The sequence below is a fragment of the Salarias fasciatus genome, chromosome 19 (genome assembly GCF_902148845.1).
Source record: "Salarias fasciatus chromosome 19, fSalaFa1.1, whole genome shotgun sequence".
NCBI classification, from domain to species: Eukaryota; Metazoa; Chordata; class Actinopteri; order Blenniiformes; family Blenniidae; genus Salarias; species Salarias fasciatus.
Window position 1 is genome coordinate 15,759,708 of NC_043763.1, and position 25,092 is coordinate 15,784,799.

The 25,092-nt window shown below is 43.5% G+C and overlaps 2 protein-coding genes across 3 annotated transcripts; both read right to left on the reverse strand.

Moving 5' to 3' along the window:
- Positions 1-1,180: 1,180 nt before the first annotated feature.
- On the reverse strand, positions 1,181-19,308 carry LOC115407327 (alcohol dehydrogenase 1-like). Of its 2 annotated transcripts, XM_030117717.1 has the most exons (10): positions 19,291-19,308; positions 18,049-18,150; positions 17,787-17,928; positions 17,249-17,334; positions 15,174-15,191; positions 4,379-4,579; positions 2,483-2,743; positions 1,697-1,829; positions 1,478-1,616; positions 1,181-1,370 (listed from the first exon to the last, which is right to left on the reverse strand). In XM_030117717.1, the coding sequence occupies exons 1-10, from the start codon at positions 19,306-19,308 to the stop codon at positions 1,337-1,339; spliced, it is 1,134 nt and encodes a 377-aa protein (XP_029973577.1). In that variant the 3' UTR covers positions 1,181-1,336. The 2 variants fall into 2 exon arrangements, with proteins under 2 accessions (XP_029973577.1, XP_029973576.1); XM_030117716.1 differs by lacking the exon at positions 15,174-15,191 and having other exon boundaries at positions 4,379-4,598; positions 17,247-17,334.
- Positions 19,309-20,939: 1,631 nt separating this feature from the next.
- LOC115407142 (alcohol dehydrogenase 1-like) lies at positions 20,940-24,381 on the reverse strand. The gene is made up of 9 exons (XM_030117501.1): positions 24,364-24,381; positions 23,315-23,416; positions 23,007-23,148; positions 22,555-22,642; positions 22,177-22,396; positions 21,792-22,052; positions 21,466-21,598; positions 21,207-21,345; positions 20,940-20,976 (listed from the first exon to the last, which is right to left on the reverse strand). Exons 1-9 carry the CDS (start codon positions 24,379-24,381, stop codon positions 20,940-20,942), a joined length of 1,140 nt encoding a protein of 379 aa, XP_029973361.1.
- Positions 24,382-25,092: the final 711 nt, after the last annotated feature.

Sequence of the window (25,092 nt, forward strand, 5' to 3'; positions counted from 1 at the left end):
TGAGGGAACGGATGCACTTAAAGCAGGCAGGAAAACACCTAGGAGCCTCCCCTGTGCATGACTTGGTTTGAATAGTAAATGCAAGTAACCCTGACATGTACACCAGCATCAGCAAGGTGGTTAAACTGTCTCTTGCACTGCCTTTAAGCAGTGCAGCTTGTGAGAGGGGATTCTCACAACTCAACATAATAAAAAACAAGTACAGATCTCGTCTGTCATATGCTCGTCTGTCAGCCCTGATGCACATTCACCTGTCAAAAAAGACCACAGAGACATTTGACCCAAAGCCAGCTGTTGACCTGTGGATGGAGACAGCTAATCAGAGGCTCATCCAGAGACAGGGAGAGGCATCTGCAGCATCTTTATCATCTGCCATGCAGGAAACTGAAGCAGAGGACAGTGCGGGCGACACTGAGGAGGACAGGGAGGAAGACTGCACTTATTAAGACCACAGGGTGAGTACCAAACACGATCTCCTGGCACTCTCCTGAGTAACTCACTAAAAAAATTATGTGCACCCCTGGCTATTACACAATTTCGAGAGAGATTGGGTTGTGCTAATGACCTCCAAGGAAAACGTGAGACACAGAGACAACACTGACTTATTGATCTAACCACTGCTAATGCTTTTACATCCTTGGACTTTTGCCCTTTCTATAATGTACTGTACTTCTTTTTTCACTTATTACTGGCTGTGATGAGCTCCAACTGGAGAAGCTCCCGTCTGGATGAAATGGTTGTATACGATGAATAAAAGGATGGATGGCCTGTGTTAACTTTCTAATTAACGACTGACCTGTTCATGGCTGTATCCTGCCTTTCACCAGCTGTTGGCTGTAATGGGCTCCAGGCCCATGAAGCTCTACTCTTAATAAAGCAGATAAAGCAAACATGTTCTTTCTTCTCTATCTTTCTCCAGTATAATGAGATGTGAAACTTGCCATAACTATTGTTTGGCATGTAAGCCATCATTGTGAATTTCATTTTTTCCAAATGAGTAAATGACAGAAAATTGGTGGTACCTACAAGAGTAACATCAGTCTCAGCCAGACACGGTCAACTGTGGAGCTGCAAGCCACATACGGCCTTTGTACCTGCTATTAATTTTAATGTTTGACAAATTACAGTATTAATATCAAGAAAAAAAATTAAATAGAAAATAAAAATTAGTGACACACAATTAGTCTGTTTCATTTAATCCCCAAATATGATTCTGTTAAAACGGAATGTGGTCGTCTTGTAGTAACAATGAGAAGTTGCCCATTTCCTGTCAAAGCCTCAGTCGTCCCATTTAGAACGGAGTATTGACAGAAGGTCCAGATTGAGAAGGTTTTGCTCATTCTGGAGAAATCCTCATCACAGTCCGGATGCTGTGCAACAAAATAGGAGCAAAAAATTAGCACAATGGCACTTGTATTTAACTGGAGTTATTCTTGTGATTTTCTGACAGAGAAAACAACATAATAAAAGTCATCACCTCTTCCCCTGCTTCAGCAGTTCAATGGCATCGTTGACTTCATTCAAGGTCAAGTTGTGAGTGATGAACTCGTCCACCTTTATCTTCTTGTCCATGTAGGCTTTGACCATCTGCTGTACGCCGTCCTTACTCTTAAACCCTGGGACACAGAATGTATGTGAGGCTGCAGAACTCATGAGCAATTCATGACAATGTAATGATGATTTGGGTTGTTCTCACCTCCGAAAGCCGAGCCAGTCCATGTTCGTCCCAACAGAAGCTGAACGGGTCGGGTAGAGAGGTCGTGCACGTTTGTGAAGCCAACAATCACGCTGATGCCCCAACCTTTCACACAGGACTCCAAGGCACTGCGCTACATGGAGGAGGAGCACAACGTCAGCTGACTCAAACACGCCTTTAAGATACACTGAGATTAGTCGAAAGAATTGCATAAACCTCTGTAATTTGATTTCATTTTCTGAAATGAGCTAAGTGGACTTGGTGACCAGTCCAAGTTGTGTTCTATCCTTACCCATGGAGAACTGGGATTAGCTCCAGTACCTTGATAATCTGAGCAGAATATAATGTAAGAAGGACGAATGGAAATTGTCTCAGTTGTTTTTGACTTGGTGATTGAAACCTTGAACTTACGCAAAGGAGAAGTTAAGCAACAAGGAATATTTCTTAAAAATTGCACGTCTGATATGTTACAAACTGAAAGTTGTTGCCAACTCTTTCATAAACACTTTCGCAAGTTAAAAAAGCTCTTCTGGATCAAATGGATGACATTTCACAGAGGAGAATTGAACACAGCTCATGTCTATGTTCTCAACTGCAGCGGACAAGGAACTAATCTGTTCTGAAGGGTCATAAGCTTTACATGGTTTAAAAATGTTGTGTGTGAAAATATTGAAAAAGTATTTTAAGAATGCTAATAAAATTTAAGAATAGTGTTGACTTTTTTGTTGTCCCAGTGAAATTTTGCATCTTACAAAAGTATTGAAATGTGGATTCCAACCCCCCTACCATGACTCCAACATTTCCAATGCACTCCAGGGAGTAGTCCACGCCCCCGCTGGTCATGTCACTCAGCACCTGGCTGATTGGTTTATCGTGATCATTGGGGTTCACAAATTCGGTAGCACCAAACTCTTTGGCCTTGTCAAACTTGTCTGGATTGGTGTCAACGGCAATGATTCTTTTGGCTCCTGCAGCTTTGCATCCCATGACTGCAGCCAAACCCACAGCTCCCAGGCCGAACACGGCACAGGTGGAGCCCGGTTCCACCTGCAGGAAAGGAGACTTTGGTCAATTGCCATCATTCCAGACTGTGGACACAGATGATTTTTTTCTTGTGTAGAGTTTTGTCAAATAAACACGTGCACGTCGACCAAGGTGGTGTAGTTGGTGCTGTCTTTCTTGATCTTAAGAAAGCGTTTCACACAGTCAATCATAATGTGTTACTGGCTAAATTAAGTCAATTTAATTTCTCTATATCCACATCCACTTGGTTTAAATAATATCTCTCCAATTGAACTCAGTGTGTGAAAATCCATAACTCAATGTCCAGCTACAAAAACCTTATGTTAGGTGTTCCACAGGGATCAATCTTGGGCCCAATCCTTTTTAGTCTTAACATCAATGACCTGCCGTCCGCGTGCCAGGGCTGTGAAGTACTCATGTATGTGGATGACACAGTCATTTTTGTAAAAGGTAAAAACCACGGAGAAGCTGCTACACTACTCACAAACACCATGGTCACCGTAAGTGAAAAAAAAGTATACGAAGAACCTGAAGTGTTATTTGCTGGACAGAGAATACAAATAGTGAAGGAATACAAATACTTAGGCATCATGATTGACTGTAATCTCACATTTAAAAATCATGTCTCCAAAATCTGTAGAAATGTAAGGTCTGCTTTGGCAAATTTTCATCATCTTAGAAATCACATGACTACCAAAGCTGCAAAAATGTACATGTTTTCTCTTATTTTATCCCATATAAACTATTGCTTAGCCACTTGGTTCACTACTAACAGGACTACCTTAACACTGGTCATATCTTTATATAAACAAGCTCTCAAAGTCTTGGATAAAAAACCCAGAGCATACCATTACTGTGCTATATTAAAAAAATACAGACTGTTAAGTTGGGAAAATCTCATTATTTTTAAAAACTGTTGTCTAATGTTCCGGATACGTCAGCGCTCTGCACCACCTCCGCTTTGGGACTTAATACATTTTTGATCCCCTACGACTGGAACTAGAGGAGCAGTCAAAGGTGACTGTAAAATTCCTCTCCTAAGGAGTTCATTTGGACAGTCTGTGTTCTCCTACAAGACAGCCCAAGAGTGGAATAAGATCCCACAAAGTATCAGAGAATCCAGCTCATACATCTCCTTTAAAAACAAACTCAAGAATTGGCTAATCGATCGTCAAAGATGCGAACATTGAATTCTACAGCCGCTGGTCTTCCTTTTCGCTGATATTGAGCATTGAATATGACTGTACCCGAATGAATATATGTTTTTTAGAAATTTTATATCCTAATGAGTAAATTATTTATATGTTTTTAGCGAGAATGAGCATGAGTTTGGGTCACATAGTATGATACTATGCATATAGCTGTTTATTTTATGTATATTCTGTATTTTTATTGTTGATCTGTATGATATTTTGCCCTTTGCATTTGTATAGTGTATATAAGTTTTATCTCTTCCCCACCAGGCACTGGCCTTTTAGTTCTGGCAGGGGGGACAGCTGATGCAAACTAGCCTTTTGGCTAACTCGGGTGCATTTACATTTATTTTTTATATATAGTGTTTATTAATGCGCAGTGTCCCTCCGAAACAAATAAAGGAAATGGAAAAAATGAAACTGGCATATGGCAACATATATTGACCTCGACATCCACACCAAATACCTTGGCGGTATTGACAGCTGCTCCATATCCAGTGCAGATCCCACAGCCCAGGAGACAGACTTTATCCAGAGGAGCAGCAGGGTCGACCTTGGCCACAGCGTTCTGGTTTACCACAGTGTACTCGGAGAAGGTGCTGGTTCCCATGTACTGAATCAACTTCTTCCCTTTACAGGTCAACCGAGAATCCGGTTCTGGCATTCCCTCATAACGAACAACAGGTCTGAACGTGAAAGGTAAACAAATTAATTATATCTGAAGGACATGTAGGTCTAGAATAAAGTCCAAAATCAAAGTTTAACATTCAAACTTCCTATTCAATCGAGAGAGGGGCCAAATGGCCCCTAATTTGCAATGGGGCAGAGGTCTCGCAATGTTACACGGCGAGAGTTGGAAAGTCGTGCTGGTACCTGCTGCTCCGGTGTTCTCCTCCTTCGAATACTCTGCCTCACTGCTGCGTGGACCCTCTCCTGTAATTGTTGCTACCATCTACCGCCCACCAAAATATAATAAGGACTTTTTGAATGACTTTTCTCACCTACTCGTTCATTCTCATCTCTGTCTCAAAATACAATTATTCTCGTTGATTTCAATATTCATATGGACAATACCACTAATCCTCTCTCTAAATATTTCTCATCCTGTTTAGAAAGTTTTGGCTTGCAACAATACATCAACTTCCCAACTCACTGTAAAGGTCATATTCTGGATTTATTCTGCTGCTTTGGTATCACTCCTTCTGACTTTACACCTCACACGCTGCCATATTCTGACCATATGCTAATTACTTTCAATACTAGCCTCATTTTATCCAAAACTGTCCTCCCTCGCACCATTTCATTCCGCAATATCAAAATGGTAAATGGACTACACTTATATAGCGCTTTTTCATCTGCATTAGCAGAGACCAAAGCGCTTTACACTGCAGGATCACATTCACCCATTCACACACACATTCACACACCGGTGGAGGCAGCTGCCATGCAAGGCGCCCAGTCCATCCACCGGGGGCAATTCAGGGTTCAGTGTCTTGCCCAAGGACACTTGGACATGCAGACAGGGGGAGACGAGAATCGAACTAACAACCTCCCGATTGTCAGACGACTGCTCTCCCCATTGAACCACAAAACATAAATGTTGACACCTTTTCCTCGGACATTAATAAGTTGTCAAGCACTCTTGTCAATAGTCCGATAAGGTTCATTAGGCCTTTTTTTGTATTCATGGTTTGGATTCATATACACAGGCCAGAGGTTATTTTGCCTACCTTGACATATTTCGGCTGCCAAGCTGCAGCCTTCCCAGACTGTGAACCGGGCAGAGGGGGGCGTATCAACTTTCCCATATCTGGGACACAGTACTGAAGAAGTCGGACTGCAGATGGCGCTGTCATCCTACTGCACCCAGTAGGAAGCTGGCGCCAAAACCTGTATAAATCAGCCGACCAGACAACATCACGTGACACTTCTGAGGAAGGCTGCAGCTTGGCAGCCGAAACATGTCAAGGTAGGCAAAATAACCTCTGGCCTGTACACTTGTCAATGGCTTACCTGATGACCTGTTCTCCCACTACAACAATAGCCTCCATGCCTTCCTGAACAGTCATGCTCCACTAAAAACCAGATCCATCTCTTTCACCCACTCTCCACCCGGGTTCACCCCTGCCCTCCGTCAGCTCAAATCCCAAGGACGACAACTGGAATGGCTTTACAATAAAACTGGACTCACCATACACAAAGAAATGTACAATAATCATGTCAAGCTTTATAAGGACCATATTTCCTCAGCCAAATCTGCTTACTACTCTGGTCTAATTCACTCCAATCAACAAAACTCAAAAACTCTGTTCTCCCTTCCCAACAACATCACAAAACCTCCCGACTCTCTCCCCAAGCACGTGCAATCTACTGATTTCTGTAACTCCCTCATGTCCTTCTTTGTTTCCAAAATCTCTGATATCCACCAGCAGCTGTCTACATGTGGCACTGCAGTCTCTGGAGTCTCTACTGTTCCCAACTTGCCCATCATAACCCCATTGTCTAGCTTTGTCCTCCCCTCAGTCCAAGCCATTTCTGAATTCATTCTTAAAGCCAAACCCTCCACCTGCCAGCTTGACCCCCTCCCTACAGTTCTCATAAAAACCTGCTTATCTTCACTTGCGCCCCTCCTCACCAACACCATTCATTGCTCTCTTACTTCTGGCACTGTCCCTCACTCATTCAAAACCGCTACTGTCACCCCTATCCTGAATGTAGCCCCGTAACCCTGTTTATTGTTTTGGAATTGTTGAGAGAAGTTTTATTTTGTGATGGGTACTGTTACATTGCATCCTGAAGAGAAATTAAGTTTGAATACAGTGTATTGTTCACCTGAGTGTATTTTTATTTTTTTGCCATTTACCTTTAAAAGTGTTTGTTTACAGAAAGCATTGTATTTCTCTGTGTGTTTGATTTTATTATTTATGGGATTTATTTGTAAGTTGATACCTACCGTTACGGGAGAGCGAATGAGCAGTGAGAGAGTGGGTCATGTGATCGAGAGAGAGAGCGCATGCAGTTCCGGGTATGCACAGACGGACGAGCGAGTGAGAGTTGAATGAAAGAGAGAACCTTGAAAACGGATCGTAACAGACAATCCGGGACATCTTATAGTTATCAGGGGCCCAACACCCCTGGAGTGACTGTGGGAGAAGCCTGTGGAACGGCTGCGGCAGTCAACACGCCTGGGCAGTGTCGTTCTGCAGTGAAGACTAGCTGTTAGCTTGCAAAGCTAGCGGCGCCTGCAGTGCAGTGGGTTGCTAACCCAGCCAGCCGCTGCGAGAGTGGAAGAACGTGGACTTTTGATCGGAGTGGATTATCAGGACCATTTTTCTTCCTTTCTGAGACTGTGGATTATTCTTGGACAACTTTGTGCTCGTTCGGTGGATCTGTGTGGAGCTTGGAACTTTATAGAAGATCGTCTGAGACTGTGAGTAAGCTTTTCCCTTTGCCACGAATGCCATCTAGTGGACAACAACGGAACAGGCCTGCAACGTAGGGTGGGGTTTGTTTTCTGTTTTCATTTAGATGCCGGCTTAGTTTATTAATGTAAGGTTTTTGGATATTTGATTAAGGTACTGAATTCATCATTTCATATTTGATCATTTAAGAGTGAGAAAAGACTGAAGGTTTACATTTCTAAGTTTAAATAGTTCATAATTTGAAGGTGTCGAATTCATGATTGTATCTATTTGATTGGTTTTATTTCATTGAGTGTACATATTTTGTGATTTGAAGGTTACATGATTGATTGCTTGAAATAGTGTTGTTAAAAGTCACACGTGACTGGGTTTGCCTCTTTACAAAACAATTTATTTGTGTTACATTTATTTCATTGTTGGAAAAAACCGTTGTGGTGTTATTCTCGTAATTTTCCTTAAACCTGATTTCAAAAACCAATTTCCTTTCCCCTAATTCATTTTTCTAACTAAAGAATCTCTAAAACGCATGTGATATTGTCTGCCTCAGTTATTTAAAAAAAACCAAGTTGTTTACATACAAGTTCATAGTTGGGGTGATTTATCAAAAACATTAGGAATCCCATAAAGAACTCGTAGCCATCCTGTTATATAGGATAATAAGGGTTACATAAATGGAGGCACCGTGCTGGGATTGGGATGTTTGATTCTTTGTGTTTGATATTTCATTCCCTGTAAAAAGTTAAAAACAAGTCTCTAAAAAGTAACACAAACTAGCAGCCAAGCTAATTTAAAATGGCAGTCAGTGCAAAACACAAGATGTTCTCAAACAAATTAAAGAACTGGTGTCGAGGAGAGGGGCTCGATGACGCTCAAGCACTCCTGACTGTTGTCCCTGAAGATACAGAAATAACCAAAGTTGAAGATGTCCTGCAGACTATAAAGTGCCTTGGAGTTGTCCGTGTGAGGGGCAGAATGTTCAGTGATGCTGGAGATGAACTCATGGTACTCTGTGAATACCGAGGAAAAGTGACAGATGCACAGTCTATTCCCCCTGAAGTTGTTCCAGAGGAAGGAGCAAAAGCCTGGCCAATCTACACCGTAACAGAGAGCTCAGTAGCAACTGGCGATGATTTCAGTGCTAAATTGACGTCCCTGCTTGCAGCTGAGGGAAGATCCATGGAGGATGTGCAGGCTTTGTGCGCAGGGCCAGAGTCAGCCCCCTCTTCTGTTGAGTCCATACTCCGTGCTGTTGGCGACCTTCTAGACAAGACAGGGAAGCCACCTCCTGAGAGTGGAGGATACCGGCGCCTGCGTGTTTTCTCTGGAACAGTACCTACTCCAGCTGGAGAAGAGCAGTTTGAACACTGGATGGAGCAGGCCTACTTGATGGTGGAGGAGAGTGATTGCCCACCAAAAGAGAAACGCAGGAGGATAATGGAGAGCTTAAAGGGACAGGCACTGGAAGTGGTGAAAGCTGTGCGACTATCTGACCCAGATGTCACCCCAGAGAAATGCTTGGAAGCGCTAGAGAGTGCATTTGGACTGGCTGAATCAGGAGACGACTTATATTTCTCTTTCCGTCTGCAGCGACAACACCCGGGAGAGAAACTGTCAGAGTTCTTAAGAAGGTTGGAGCGCTGTCTGTCTAAAGTCGTGCAACGAGGTGGTCTTCCCGCAAGCAGTATGGACAGAGCGAGACTTGAGCAACTGCTTAAAGGGGCAGTAGACGCCGACTTGATGTTAATCCAGCTGCGGCTGAGGGAGAAAAAAGACAACCCTCCTACATTCCTGCAACTGCTGCGCGACATACGCACAGAAGAGGAATACGAAGCCTCTAAAGCTAAGCTAAACCAGTCTGTGCGCTCAGTCTACGCCAAACCACAAGCTGAAAGCAAGTCAGAAATACAAACACTAAGAGCTGAAATTAAAGAAATTAAGTCAATGTTTGCCACACTAGCGACAAAACACAAACCAGTCACTGAAGAAAGGGTTGAGTCGCCTGTTGTTCCAGTGAAAGACACAGAAACTAGTCAAGATCCTGAAGTAATTGCCCTCAGGAAACAAGTGAAGCACTTAACACAGAAAATGAACTCCAAAACATTCACTGCAGCTGCGGCCTCATCAGCAGTGATGACTGTTGGCAGCACCAGTCCCGTACCCACTACCCGTCCTGCACCCAACACCTCAACCAGAAGATCAACTGACACAGCTGACTACATCTGTTATCGGTGTGGAGAGAACGGGCACATCGCCTCAAAGTGCACTAATGCTGAGAATCCAAGCAAAGTGATCCAAAAGCTCATTGGAGCCCTGAAGAAGGCTAAAACTACTGGTTACCAGACCCCCAGTGCCGGGGCTGAAGTCCGGAAGAGTGCACTGGATTTCCACAAGACAACAGACCTACCAGAAGGCTTGATAGGGCCCCCGTCCATGGAGCCACTAAAAGTCAATGGCCACCTATGTGAGGCACTGTTGGACAGCGGCTCACGAGTCAGTATAATCTTCGAGTCCTGGTACAAACAGTATCTGTCCGATGTCCCGATACACCCCGTGAGCAAGTTGGATATTTGGGGCCTAAGTGACTCGAGCTACCCCTACCTTGGTTACGTAGTGGTTGAGATTGAGTTCCCTAAGAAAGTGGTTGGAGCTCCAACCATCATGTCAGTCCTGGCATTGATTTGCCCTGATCCCGCAGGTCCCGACAAGACACCTGTGATCCTGGGGACTAATGCTAAGGCCAGCCTTCCCAAGCGACTAGCCCAGTTGTGTGACGACATGCCAGGGTCGCACGTGGCTCGAACTATGGCCGTTCAAAACACCTGCAATGAGTCCTCAAAACCGCTACAGGAAGAAGGCACCAATGAAGTCGGACATGTAAAGTGGCAGGGCCCTGGTCCCTTGATAATACCTGCTGGGTGCAGTCACCAAGCCATTTGCAAAGTGGAAGCCACTGAGCCACTACCAGATGAAATCCTCATGGTCGAAGCTTCCTCCCAAAACCCCCTTCCTGCTGGTGTGCTTTTGCAGCCCATGGTCATTCCAAGCCATGCGGTAGCTGTAAACAGGTTCACTGTACTTCTCCAAAATGAAACCCTCAAAGATGCCACCATACCTGTGGGGTCCATTGTCGGCTGCCTGTATCCCACAGATGTTGTTCGCAAACTGTCAAAGCAGCAGCCAGCCTCTAAAGAGTTTGATCTCAGTCTGTTAGACTTCGGGGACTCACCTGCTCCTGAAGAGTGGAAAGACAGACTGCGACAGAAACTGTCTGAGAGAGCCGATGTATTCTCCCTCGATGAACTAGATGTGGGGCTAGCAAAAGGCGTAGAGCACACCATTCGCCTGGCAGATGAGCGACCATTTCGTGAGCGCTCTAGGCGCCTTGCACCTGCAGATATTGACGATGTACGGAATCACATTCAAAAGCTGCTGGCTGCCGGCGTCATTAAAGAATCCAGAAGTCCATACGCTTCCCCAATAGTGGTGGTGAGAAAAAAAGACGGAACCATAAGGATGTGCATCGACTACCGCACCCTCAATAGTCGCACAATACCTGATCAGTACACCACTCCAAGGATAGACGAGGCTCTGGACTGCTTAACAGGAAGCAAGTGGTTCTCTGTCTTGGACTTAAGGAGCGGCTACTACCAGATCGCCATGAAGGAGGAGGACAAGGAAAAAACGGCTTTCATCTGTCCTCTGGGTTTTTATGAGTTTGAGAGAATGCCGCAGGGGATCACCGGGGCTCCTGCAACGTTCCAAAGATTGATGGAAAGGGCAGTCGGAGACATGAACCTCCTCCAAGTCCTCGTATACCTGGATGATCTGATCGTTTTTGGAAAGACACTAGAAGAACACGAAGCAAGACTCCTCAAAGTCCTGGACCGGCTCAGGGAAGTTGGGCTCAAGATTTCCCTCGACAAATGCCGTTTCTGTCAGACCAAAGTCAAATATGTTGGTCATATTGTGTCAGCGGATGGTGTTGCCACGGACCCCAGCAAGGTTGAGGCCGTTACCACCTGGCCTAGACCCACCGACCTAAAGACACTACGATCTTTCCTGGGATTTTGTGGGTATTACCGCCGGTTCATCCACAACTACTCAGCCGTGGTCCGTCCCCTGACTGAACTGACAAAAGGGTATGCTCCCTCCCAGAAGGGAAGGAAGCCAACGAAGGGCACAACTGATCAAGTCTACCTGGATGAGCGCGAACCATTCGGAGAGAGGTGGGATCAAGCATGTACTGACGCATTTGAAAGCATCAAGCATCGTCTCACTAATGCTCCAGTTCTGGCCTTCGCTGATCCAAGCAAGCCATATGTGTTGCACGTAGACGCCAGTCTGGCGGGACTTGGCGCAGTTCTTTATCAAGAACACCCAGAAGGACTCAGGCCAGTGGCTTTCGCCAGCCGAAAACTGTCGTCTTCGGAAAGGAACTACCCTATACATCAGCTCGAGTTCCTGTCTCTCAAGTGGGCCATTGTGGAGAAGTTCCACGACTACCTGTATGGAGCTCGCTTCACGGTCCGAACAGACAACAACCCGTTGACCTACGTGCTCACCACGGCTAAGCTGAATGCTCATGGACATCGGTGGCTATCAGATCTCTCAGTGTATAACTTCGATATCATATACAGACCAGGAAAGAACAACGTGGATGCAGATCTGCTGTCAAGGCTGGAACCCGGAGAAGGCTGGGAAAATATATCCCAAACTGGTGTCAAGTCTATATGCCAGCAGGTCGGTGTCCTTGGATCCCCCAAAGCCTCTCCAAGATATGTAGAGCAGCTTGGAGCATCACCTGAGTGTGTGCCAGATGTGTATGCATTCCCTGCACGGGTACAACTGAACACACTGGGACAGTTGTCCAGACAAGACCTAATCCTGGCTCAAAGTCAAGATCCTGTGATTGGACCAACCATCCATGCCGTGAAGCAAGGGAAGTGGCCAGACGATGTGGAGACTAATCCTGAGATCTCAGCTATGAAAAGGCAGATGGGAAAGTTTGTCATAGACGATGACTTACTACACCGTTTAAGCCAAAGCCAGACTGGAGAACAAAGTCGTCAGCTTGTCCTACCATCTGAGTTCAGACCAGTTGTGCTAAAGTCCCTTCATGATGACCTCGGTCACTTGGGAGCCGAGAGGACTACTGACATGATAAGAAATCGGTTCTACTGGCCAAAGATTGCTGCCAGTGTCGAAGAGTATGTCAGAAACTGTGGAGAGTGCATCCTGAGGAAAGCTCCTGCACACAAAGCTGCTCCCCTACATCAAATAGTCAGCGATGGGCCTCTAGACCTCGTGTGTATCGACTTCCTCTCCATGGAGCCAGACTCGAAAGGAATCAGTAATGTGTTGGTCATAACAGACCATTTCACAAGGTACGCCCAGGCCTTCCCTACAAAGAATCAAAAGGCCCTTACAGTCGCCAAGGTCCTCGTTGAAAAGTACTTTGTCCATTATGGATTGCCTTCTCGCATCCATTCAGACCAGGGCAGAGACTTTGAGTCTCGATTGATCAAAGAACTCCTGAAGCTAATGGGCATAAGGAAGTCCCGAACGACCCCTTATCACCCTCAAGGTGATCCCCAGCCAGAACGCTTCAATCGGACATTGTTGTCCATGCTGGGCACATTGAACCAGGAGAAGAAAAGACAGTGGAGTCAACATGTTGTGCACCTGGTGCATGCGTACAACAGCACCACAAGTGACGCCACGGGATACTCCCCGTACTTTCTTATGTTCGGGCGAGAAGCCAGACTTCCCGTTGATATGTGTTTTGGCATCCAGTCCGAAGACAAAGTTGAGCGTCAACACTCGTCCTATGTCACCAAGCTAAAGCAAGACTTGCAGAAGGCCTATCAGCTGGCTGAAGAAGCCTCAAACAAGTTACACATGCGCAACAAAAAAACCTATGACAAGAGAGTCAGATGTCGAAATCTAGAGCCTGGTGATCGGGTGTTGCTCAAGAATCTGGCCTTCACTGGGAAACACAAGCTCCAGAACCGCTGGTGTGATACTCCCTATTTAGTGACAGAGAAAATGCCAAACCTACCCGTTTACAAGTTGAAGCCTGAGGACGGGAGGGGCAAGTCGAAAACCCTGCACCGAGACCATCTATTGCCTATTGGAGAGCTGGTGCGGATGCCTGAGTTGCACAAAGATGAAGATTTGCCCTCCAGGCCTAAAACTCGTGCACAAGTTCGGAGCAAGAGTAACGTTTCTGATCACCCAGCGCAACCCGAATGTGAATCTGATGAGTCTGAGTTGGAGTACCCCCAGCGTAGGTCCTACCGCACTTACCTGGAAGAGATCTGGTCCAGAAAGGTGAGGCCGCCTTCAACGAGGCACAGCCAAAGTGACGTCCGGATGGAAGAAAGTGACAGTCCTTCTGAGTCAGGGAGTTCCAGTTCCTCTGAGCCAGAGCCCCCTCCTCTTAGAGAACAGACACATCATTCGGCACCAGACACTGAATCAGATCCTGAACCCGTTTCCAGTGATCCAAGTGATAGAAGGCGGTCTAGTAGTGCTAAAACAGGAGTCCTTCCTAGACAGACTAGACCTAAAAGAACACCAAAGCCAGTTATGAGACTTACTTATGATAAACCTGGTAGAGTCAGTGAGGAACCCCTTACCATTGTGCATAGGGGAGTTGTGATTAAGATTGGGAAGAACTAAAGTAAGCTTCCATACATGCCAGTATGTTCCTTCAAGTTTTTTGAAGTTAATTGAGTCTGATGGGGACATCAGACGTTTAGAAGGGGGAGTATGTAGCCCCGTAACCCTGTTTATTGTTTTGGAATTGTTGAGAGAAGTTTTATTTTGTGATGGGTACTGTTACATTGCATCCTGAAGAGAAATTAAGTTTGAATACAGTGTATTGTTCACCTGAGTGTATTTTTATTTTTTTGCCATTTACCTTTAAAAGTGTTTGTTTACAGAAAGCATTGTATTTCTCTGTGTGTTTGATTTTATTATTTATGGGATTTATTTGTAAGTTGATACCTACCGTTACGGGAGAGCGAATGAGCAGTGAGAGAGTGGGTCATGTGATCGAGAGAGAGAGCGCATGCAGTTCCGGGTATGCACAGACGGACGAGCGAGTGAGAGTTGAATGAAAGAGAGAACCTTGAAAACGGATCGTAACAGACAATCCGGGACATCTTATAGTTATCAGGGGCCCAACACCCCTGGAGTGACTGTGGGAGAAGCCTGTGGAACGGCTGCGGCAGTCAACACGCCTGGGCAGTGTCGTTCTGCAGTGAAGACTAGCTGTTAGCTTGCAAAGCTAGCGGCGCCTGCAGTGCAGTGGGTTGCTAACCCAGCCAGCCGCTGCGAGAGTGGAAGAACGTGGACTTTTGATCGGAGTGGATTATCAGGACCATTTTTCTTCCTTTCTGAGACTGTGGATTATTCTTGGACAACTTTGTGCTCGTTCGGTGGATCTGTGTGGAGCTTGGAACTTTATAGAAGATCGTCTGAGACTGTGAGTAAGCTTTTCCCTTTGCCACGAATGCCATCTAGTGGACAACAACGGAACAGGCCTGCAACGTAGGGTGGGGTTTGTTTTCTGTTTTCATTTAGATGCCGGCTTAGTTTATTAATGTAAGGTTTTTGGATATTTGATTAAGGTACTGAATTCATCATTTCATATTTGATCATTTAAGAGTGAGAAAAGACTGAAGGTTTACATTTCTAAGTTTAAATAGTTCATAATTTGAAGGTGTCGAATTCATGATTGTATCTATTTGATTGGTTTTATTTCATTGAGTGTACATATTTTGTGATTTGAAGGTTACATGATTGATTGCTTGAAATAGTGTTGTTAAAAGTCACACGTGACTGGGTTTGCCTCTTTACAAAACAATTTATTTGTGTTACATTTATTTCATTGTTGGAAAAAACCGTTGTGGTGTTATTCTCGTAATTTTCCTTAAACCTGATTTCAAAAACCAATTTCCTTTCCCCTAATTCATTTTTCTAACTAAAGAATCTCTAAAACGCATGTGATATTGTCTGCCTCAGTTATTTAAAAAAAACCAAGTTGTTTACATACAAGTTCATAGTTGGGGTGATTTATCAAAAACATTAGGAATCCCATAAAGAACTCGTAGCCATCCTGTTATATAGGATAATAAGGGTTACATGAAAAAGCCTGGCCTGGACCCATCTAATTTCAATAACTTTTATCCTATTTCCAACTTACCCTTCCTCTCTAAAATCCTCGAAAAATCTGTAGCCTCTCAACTCCACAATCATCTCATCACTAATAACATCTATGAGCAGTTTCAATCTGGCTTCCGTCCCTTACACAGTACTGAAACAGCACTCCTCAAAATTACCAAAGACCTCCTCTTAGCTTCAGACTCTGGTTTAATTTCCAATCTCATCCTCCTTGATCTCACAGCATCATTCGACACCATTTCTCATAGCACTCTGCTTCTCAGACTCTCATCTATTGGCATCACTCTCACAACCCTGGCTTGGTTCACCTCCTATCTTTCTGATTGCACACAATTCATTCAACTCAAATCTCATAAGTCCAACACCTTCTCTGTCTCTGCTGGCGTGCCCCAGGGTTCTATCTTGGGTCCCCTTCTCTTCATCATTTACATTCTCCCGCTTGGTCACATCTTCCGTAAACACAATATAAATTTCCAATGCTACGCGGATGACACCCAGCTCTACCTCTCTACCAAGCCATCTTCAGCACTTCCTCCAGCCTCCCTTTCCCTCTGCCTACAAGAAATTAATTCCTGGTTCAGTCTCAATTTCTTGAAACTAAATAGTTCTAAAACTGAAGTCCTCCTTGTAGGCACCCCCTCCACTCTTTCCAAATCTAACAGTTTTTCCCATTTCCATCCACAACTCGACTGTCCCTCACTCCCCTCAGGTCAAGAGCCTGGGTGTCATCCTTTATAGTACACTCTCTTTCCACTCCCTCAACAATAACATTACTCGGTCTGCATACTTTCACCTGCGCAACATCTCTCGTCTCCGACCCTTCCTCACTCCTCAAACCACTGTCATCCTTGTCCACAGCCTTGTCACCTCCCGAATTGATTACTGCAGTGCACCTCTCCTTGGTCTCCCCAACAAATCCCTCCAGAAACTGCAGTTCCTTCAAAACTCTGCAGCTTGCCTCATTACACGGACTCCCAACATTCACCATATCACCCCCGTCTTACAACAACTCCACTGGCTCCCAATAAAACAGAGAATTAACTATAAGACACTTCTCATTACATTCAAAGCACTCCGTAACCTGGCCCCACCTTACATATCTGACCTTCTCCACATCACCAATCCTGTCCGTTCACTCCGCTATTCCTCCAGCCTTCAGCTTTCTGTTCCCCCTGCCCGCCTCGTCTCCATGGGGTACAGAGCATTCAGTCGCTCTGCTCCCCAGCTCTGGAACTCACTCCCTCCCGACCTACGCACCATTGACTCCCTGCCACTCTTCAAAGCCAGACTCAAAACTCACCTGTTCAGACAGTCCTACATCACCAACGGCTCATACTCACATCCACCATAACAATGTTGTTGCTTTCTGTTATTTCTGTTAGGCTGTTATTAATGTTCTTAATTTTTGTCAGTCTTTTAATGTTTAGTGTCCTTGGGTGTTTTGAAAGCTGCTTTTTAAATAGAATAAATTATTATTATTATTATTATTGTTGTTATTATTATTATTAATTATAACTGAAGGAGATGTATGTTCAGAATAAAGTCCAAAATCAAAGTTTAAAAGCGCATCTATCCTGATTTTTTTTTCCGTCTTTTCCCGTGGATAGCTTTCCACAAACCTTGCACACTGTTTATTTTCTCAGTGAGGACTGATGTGAGTCCAGACAATGTGCGGCTTTGCGACAGAGAGGAAGCAAACAGAAGAATATTATGTATTAAACTCACACAGAGTTGTCACACAGGTTGGTCTTAGGACTCTTGCAGAAGCGGCATTCACGACACTGTGAAATAAATATTGGGATCACCTTGTCACCTGAAAGACACAAATTGAAGATATTGTCATGGTGGACATTTCATGTCTCTTCTGTTTCCTGTTTTATTGAGAAGTCTCACGATGTTTCTCAGGGTTTTAGGCTCTTTGACTTCCTGTTCTAGTGTCCGTTTCTTGCCCTGCCCTAAACTGAATCTGAATACTGAAAAGAAAGGTGTTCATGGGCTTGTGAAGATTTAGACTAATAGGCTGCCACAATCCAGTTCACATTTATCAAATGTACACAGTTTACACTATAACCTTTTACATTTTTACTAATTCTGTACAATTCAGAATCAGTGGCATATTTGAAGTTTACAGGTTTTAGTTTGAAATAAATTGTAATTACAGTTTTAGTTTTTTCCCCCTGAATTTAAAAGCAATGAACAATTTTGAGTATAAAAGGGGAGATCATTTAGTGTCTTGCTGCAATAAATGAATGATTTCAAACTGACCTTGTTTAAATTCAGTGACTCCGGGCCCAACACTCTCCACGATGCCTGCTGCCTCGTGGCCAAGGACCAACGGGAAGTTGAAATCTTTCTTGCCTTCCCGAAGCAAGTAGAGGTCGGATCGGCACAGTGAGGAGGCCACAATCTGTGCCAAAAGAAGGCAACAAAATGAAAACAGGAAGTTCACTGACCTTTTCTTTTGTCATAAATATGGATTACTGTGGTGATTTTGGTTGTTCTTCATGTTAGTTTTTTTGTTTCTCACCTTAATTCGAACTTCATTGGCCTGAGGCGGGGCCACCTCAATCTCTTCAATCACCAAAGGCTTGTTGGGCTCCCAAGCCACTGCTGCTTTACATCTGATGACCTACAAAATGCAGCAAAAATATTATAAGTAAAATATACTCATAACGATCAAGTTACTAAGATCCCTCAGTAAGAATATTCTAATACATGCATTAAAACCTGTTTACACAGGATGATCTGCAGGAAATGACATTCACTCCATGGTTTTTGTATTCAAAATGGAGTGGCTGGAAAGAGTGATGAGCGATCACAAGCACAAAATTCAATGTGATTCCATGGAGATGGACATGTTGGTGGACAAAAGTATCCATGATAGAGGACTGCAGAAGAAAATAAAGATGAATTTGGCCCCAAAAAACTCAACACTGTTGCTTCCAAAATGTTTGCTTGGCCTAACAGAGTGACAGATTAATGAACTGAGCAAATAAAAGCTGTGGGGGGCCAGCGGCGGAAATGCCTGTTACTGCCAGAACAGCAGCATCTGTGGTGAAAGAAGATTCGATTTGTCCACTTTTTTTTTTAAATGTGTAAAAAAAACAAAACAACAAAACATGTGTCAACATAAAACTATTGTGTGACCTTTATTGGAGCTGTTTTTACATGTTTGCCTGCAATATCTCGTTTGTGCTTGTTTTTATAGACAGAACCCTTTAGTTCATTGGTCCATTCAGGTTAGTTGGCAAATTGTTCAATAAATATTAGTTTGTTTCACCGAAGAACTTGGTGTTCTTTGAATCAATAAGTCTGGAAGTTTTTGGGCTGCAGGGTCATGCGAACAGGTGCTGCATGAAGCTGTGATGAATCACCGCTGAGAATCACGAAGCACATTTATGGAGCAGTTTAAAAAAGTGAAAAAAAAAAAAAAAAACTTTAACAGGAGCAATTCCATCACATGTTCTTTTGGAACATATCATTTATTTTACCTTGGAGACAATGCATCCATAAACCTTCCATTCCTGTCTTTAAAACCACATCAAGTACAAAACATTTTAGTTTGTTGCTTTTTTTCCACACTAGGTTTAGGTGTATTTTAATACTCTAATAAAGCAAATTAGTTCTTTCTGTGTGTGATGAGTGCATCATCGAAGAATGTCACATCCATACAGCAGCACTGTGTCTGCATTACTAGGATGCCTTAATAATATCAAATGAAAATATGCAAATAGAGTTTCCAAAAAAGATTAATTTCAAGTGTTCTTACCTTCCCTGCAGTATCCATTTTATTTGCAAATATCAACCTCCCAAAGTTTGACTGGACTCACAGCACAGAGGGTGAATAAGTTCATAAGTCAGACTGTCTCAACTCACGTTTTATTATCCGAGATTAAAAAAAAAAACTAGATGGGCGAGGTTTTGGGATTTGAATCTGAAGCAGTCATTGGTTGTTGCTGTTACTGATTAAATTGGGCAAGTTTTCCATGAATTAATCACAGTGGGAGTTGAATAAGGCAACCTGAAAACTATCATGAGATTTTATGAGCAATAGAGCTCTAATCAGTCTGAGTGGTTTAATCTTTCTTCAGAGTAAAAATCCAATTAAGGATGACCCCTTTGTCACAGAAGCGTCTTTGAGTGTCCAGAAAAGCGCTGTATAAAACCAATGCATTATTATTATTATTAGATATGTTTTGTCTCATCTGCGTTTGTGGTGTTTCTGTGTTTCTCGTTTGAGGCTCCTCTCCTCATGGCGATTGCTGCTCCCCACCTTGATGTCGTTCACCTGTGCCTGATTGTGTGATTCCAGTCGCCTGGTGCTCTGGGCTTTTAAGGGCCTGTCTGCCTGTGTTCCGTTTGTCAGTTCGTCTTTGTCTTCTAAGCCACCAGGATGGAGGAGCCCAGTGTTGAAGTCAGCCTGGATTACCTTAACATGAGGCGTGTACTTGATGTGCTTCCGTTCAAAGAAAGAAAAGTGAGAAAAGAAGCTCGTCTCAGCCCAGTAATAATCAACATTCAAATTGCAGTGTGTGGAGGGAGCCACATGAGACAATCCTTATTTTCCTGGGAGAGCAGTGTACGCGTGTATGAACTTTACATTTGAAATCAAGGATGTTTTGATTATGCATCAAAAACTCCTTCAGAAACATATTGAAGCACTGCAAGGAGATAAGTGACCAAAACAGAATGAAGACAAGGTGACTCACCAAGTAAAACAGGCGGCTGCCTTTTAATCTGTCAACCTTCCTGTTTGTACAAGTTTGTTTTTCTTCACAGATTAACCAATACAATACTGACCTAGAACACATGAACCCAGACTGACTGCTCACAAAGTTTTTTTGTTTTTTTTCACAAATTAAAGAAAAATAAAATCTTAATCCTTTTCTACACATATTTTTGACTCACAGCACAAGTGAATGTATCGTCAGTGGAGAATGCACCACTTGGCAAATAACAGCAAGTGTCTCAGAAAGTGGATTTGAAACACTTTTTTCCGTAATCACGAGCGTGCTTCTCTTTTTGTTTTTGTTTTCTCTGTGAACACTTTTGACAAGGCCAATTGTGGCCCAGGTGGTAGAGCAGGCTGTCCTCAAATCTCAAGGGTTCAGTCCCAATCTCTGCCTGTCCACGTGCTGATATGTACTCAGGGAAAGACACAAAACTTTAAATTGCATCACTGTTTGAAAATAAAGTGAGCACAACACTTATGTCACCGTGAGTGTGAGTTTTTATGTGAGTGGGTGAATGTGATAGATTTTGTGAAGTGCAATCAGACTGCAAACAGCATGAAAATCTACCAAGGAAAAGACGCATTTATTGTTCACGCTTTGTTCAGACATAATGTTAGTAGCATGCACTGTCTACTGTAATGCAGTTTGGTTAAATTACTGTGTCATCATGGAAGGCAGCACAGCTCTATTGTTGTGGAGAAACACTCAGGACTGTCCGGATGCTGCAGAACAAATAGAACAAAGGAAAGAGTCAGAAGATCAGCTTCTGTTGTAAACAGTAAAAAAAAAGAAAAACGAGCTGTGCACAATAGAGAATCTGTCTGTGCAGAAGAAGAAAAAAACCTCCTCAACATTATGAAGCTCTGATCAGGAGCTACTGAGACGGAATATTTTTGCAGCCAGAATAAGTTTATCATCATATGTATCACAAGATTCAAAATAATGAGCATACCCGATTCCCTGCTCCATCAGTTCGATGGCGTCGTTGACTTGGTTCAAAGTCATTTTGTGAGTAATGAACTCCTCCAGGTTTAACTTCTTGGCCATGTAGGCTTTCACCATCTCAGGCACGCCGTCTTTACTCTTAAAGCCTGAGCAACAAAATACACATGAGCTATAAATGGAGAAATGTATGTAGGGGATGGAAAAAACACTGCAAAACCTAATCCATGTGACTTAAATAGTCACACTGTCATTCATCTTTTGCTCACCTCCAAGCTTTGAGCCCTTCCATGTTCTTCCAGATAAGAGCTGAATGGGGCGGGCAGCAAAGTCATGCATGTCTGTGTAGCCAACGATCACACTGACGCCCCAGCCTTTCACACAAGACTCCAACGCGCTGCGCTGCATGGAGAGGAAACACCATGTCAGTGTGCCGTCATGTTGTTGTAGATATGGTGTTATACCACGGTAACATAAATGAATTACATATGTCAGCACCTCTTGTGTTAATAAACAACAAATAAAAAATTATTTAAGCATAAGAAAGCCTGTATAATTAAAAACAAAGAACAGGAGGAAAAAAAAATCTTCATACCATGACCTCTACGTTCCCAACACACTCAATGGAGTAGTCCACTCCCCCGTTGGTCATGTCACTCAGCACCTGGCTGATGGGTTTATCGTGATCATTGGGGTTCACAAAGTCAGTAGCACCAAGCACTCTGGCCTTGTGGAACTTGTCTGGATTGGTGTCAACAGCAATGATTGTCTTGGCTCCTGCAGCTTTGCATCCCATGACTGCAGCCAAACCCACAGCTCCCAGGCCGAACACGGCGCACGAGGAGCCCGGCTCCACCTGCAGGAAAGGAGACATGCGATCCCCTTTGGTTCAGAAAGTTAAATCCCGGATTGATTTGTGAAGTCTTTGTCAAACGCTATATTTTTTCTTTGCATTGTCCAGATGAAAAGAGTGTTCCCACCCTGGCATTGTTGAGCGCTGCTCCGTACCCGCTGCAGACTCCACATCCAATGAGGCAGACTTTGTCCAGAGGAGCCTCGGGGTCGATCTTGGCCACGGCGATCTGGTTCACCACAGTGTACTCAGAGAAAGTACTTGTGTTTGCAAACTGCAGCAGCTTCTTACCCCTGCAGGTTAACCTGGAAACTGGCTCTGGCATCCCGTCCACATGAGCCAGGGGCCTGAGAGACAAAGATTAACTCTGTTTAAAGAGCTTGGAGTAAAACTTTGAGTGCTTGTCTTGTCATGTTAGAGCGTCGTGGGGACTTTGACAAATGTTCAGTCGGGAACATCGTTTCCCTCTCACGGCAATATGCACGACGTGCTGAATGTAACTCACGCAGATCTTTCACACAGGTTCGTCTTAGGACTCTTGCAGAAGCGACACTCCCGACACTGGGGAAGAAACACAGGGATCACTTTGTCTCCTGAAAGACACAAACAAATGGACAATGTAGATAGCGCTCAACCTATGCAATTCAACTCATAATTATTTTCTCAAATGAGGCTTAAGTAGGTGAGAAGTTGGGAATATAAAAATCTGAAGAGTTCACAGAGCACGGAAATTAGTCCATATTGTTCGGTGTGAAACTTGTTATGATTATTTGCACTTATGAAAAATTAACATGAATTACTGTCTCCTCCTCTTAAAAAAGAAGATTTTCAGTCCTACTCGGGAACATCAGCTGGGCGGTTATGTTCCAGTCTTTCCACTGGTTATGCATGTGCCCAAAACTAACAGCGAGCCACTGCAGAACAAAAACCAAAAGAGGTGGACCAATTTAAGCTCACCTGGTTTGAATTCAGTGACTCCAGGTCCGACGCTTTCCACTATGCCAGCCGCCTCATGGCCGAGTACCATTGGAAAGGTGTACTTAGTTGTACTCTCTGAGAGAAAGTACAAGTCTGTACGGCACAAAGCAGTTGTCACAATCTGCACCAAAGAAGCAAAAAAACAAACAAAAAAAAAAGGTTTCATCAATTCATCATAGAGAAAAGAAGGATGGAGAAGGACTGGAGACCAACGAATCATATTTATGTCCTTTGCAAGCACACTTCAGATAGTTTGTTTATAGCTTTGACCTGTTTGTTATTCTCACCTTGATTCGAACCTCATTGGACTGAGGTGGAGCGACTTCTATCTCCTCAATCACCAAAGGCTTGTTGGGCTCCCAGGCCACTGCTGCTTTACATCTGATGACCTACAGAAAGAAACAGGAACATTACAGAGAGTCGGAAGACTCTCATGTGGAAACCAGTATTATTTACTTCTGTACAATTTAATTGGATCTTATTGAGATTTATATTTTTAATCACATTTTACTTCACAGGTATATACATTGTAAATCACTTTGTGAACGTTCAGCTGTTCCCTGGAAATCTATCTGATGGCTGAAATATATTGATCACAATGCAACTCCCCCACAACACTGAAGCCTCCATACAGTTTACAACACTGAGTTACACGGTTACGGGGGAGTTGTTTTATTGTTTTTGTCAAAACGAGGGATGTGGTTATGCAGTAATTGTTGTGAAAACCCCTCTAAGTCGCCATAATTTGATTACATGTGAATGCATGGAGCTTGTGGAGTGTGTGATTGATTTTAATTTTGCTTGGTTTGTGCATAGCCTCTTTGATGACATGCTGCTTTTAAAAGCTTTCGCATGATCAGAAACTATAGACATCTGTACATATTGCTTCATAGTATTTGTTTAACTGACTGTTCTCTTCTCCTTCATGCCCAACCTTGAACGTATATCTGCTTATATAACGTAGAGCCAGTGTTTTCCCACCACCCTTGGCAAAGAGAAATCGTTTTGATCCATTCTTGATCCTTTTGCAGTTGTTGAGTCAATGACACATTTAAGCTCTTTTCTGTTTTTAACAGAAATTTCTTTCACAGTTCCAACAGGTGATACTTATGAGTCAAGCATGTTATCACACACGCCCCATACATTCACTATCCACACAAGCAGATAATCTCTACAATACACGCCTTAAGCTAATATGTATTGTGTCATTTTATACAGGCTTGGTTAAATACACTCATCCAAACATGCATGTACATGCAGATTGCATTAGGTTTTGACAACAGTATTCTAACACATGTTAAAATAAGCCGCAGTGCATTTACTGAGTTTTTCTTACCTTTCCAGCTGTGGACATTATTGTCACAAAGATCAGGATCCCCAAGTTTTTCTTGACTGGACTGTAACCGGAAGACCGAGTGAGAGTAAACGAGAACAGGGTCCTCATATACGTGTATTCTGGTAAACATTCGGGCAGTAAAGGACTTTGGATACAAGTTTGAGGTCAACACTGGCTGTTCCCCACATCAGAACAACCACTGGAGTTGGGAGTTAAATGCATCATAAAGGTTTCCCCCAGGGTCCCCACAGCACATGGCTCAGATCGCTCTGTTAAATGGGTGTTGTGATTTGATAGTTTGTATTAAGACGTGCACTGTAGACTCACAGTACAAAAATGAAGCCTCTGTGGAATTTCACTGGTGTTCCTACATACATTCCTTGACCTGTCTTTGCTTTGCGACCGGATGCATTAAACTGCAGAAAGAGGCCAGAGCTGAAAGACACCATGATGGTACTTGAGGCCGAGCACGGAGAGCAACATTATGAACTGCAAAAAGTGTTGAAAGTATCTGTGGCGTCTTGCATTGTGTACTTGTGTGTTTCTATTTTCTGCACTTCTTGCACAGCATAATCAGTTTTAAAATCTCAGACACAGGACCGAATTTCAAAACCTGTAGTATTTCACTATATATATATAACAAAAGGTGCTGGCAAAGAGGATAAAAAAATACACACAAAAAAATGCTCACAGGATCAAAAATGATCATAAACTTGGAAAACATGGAAA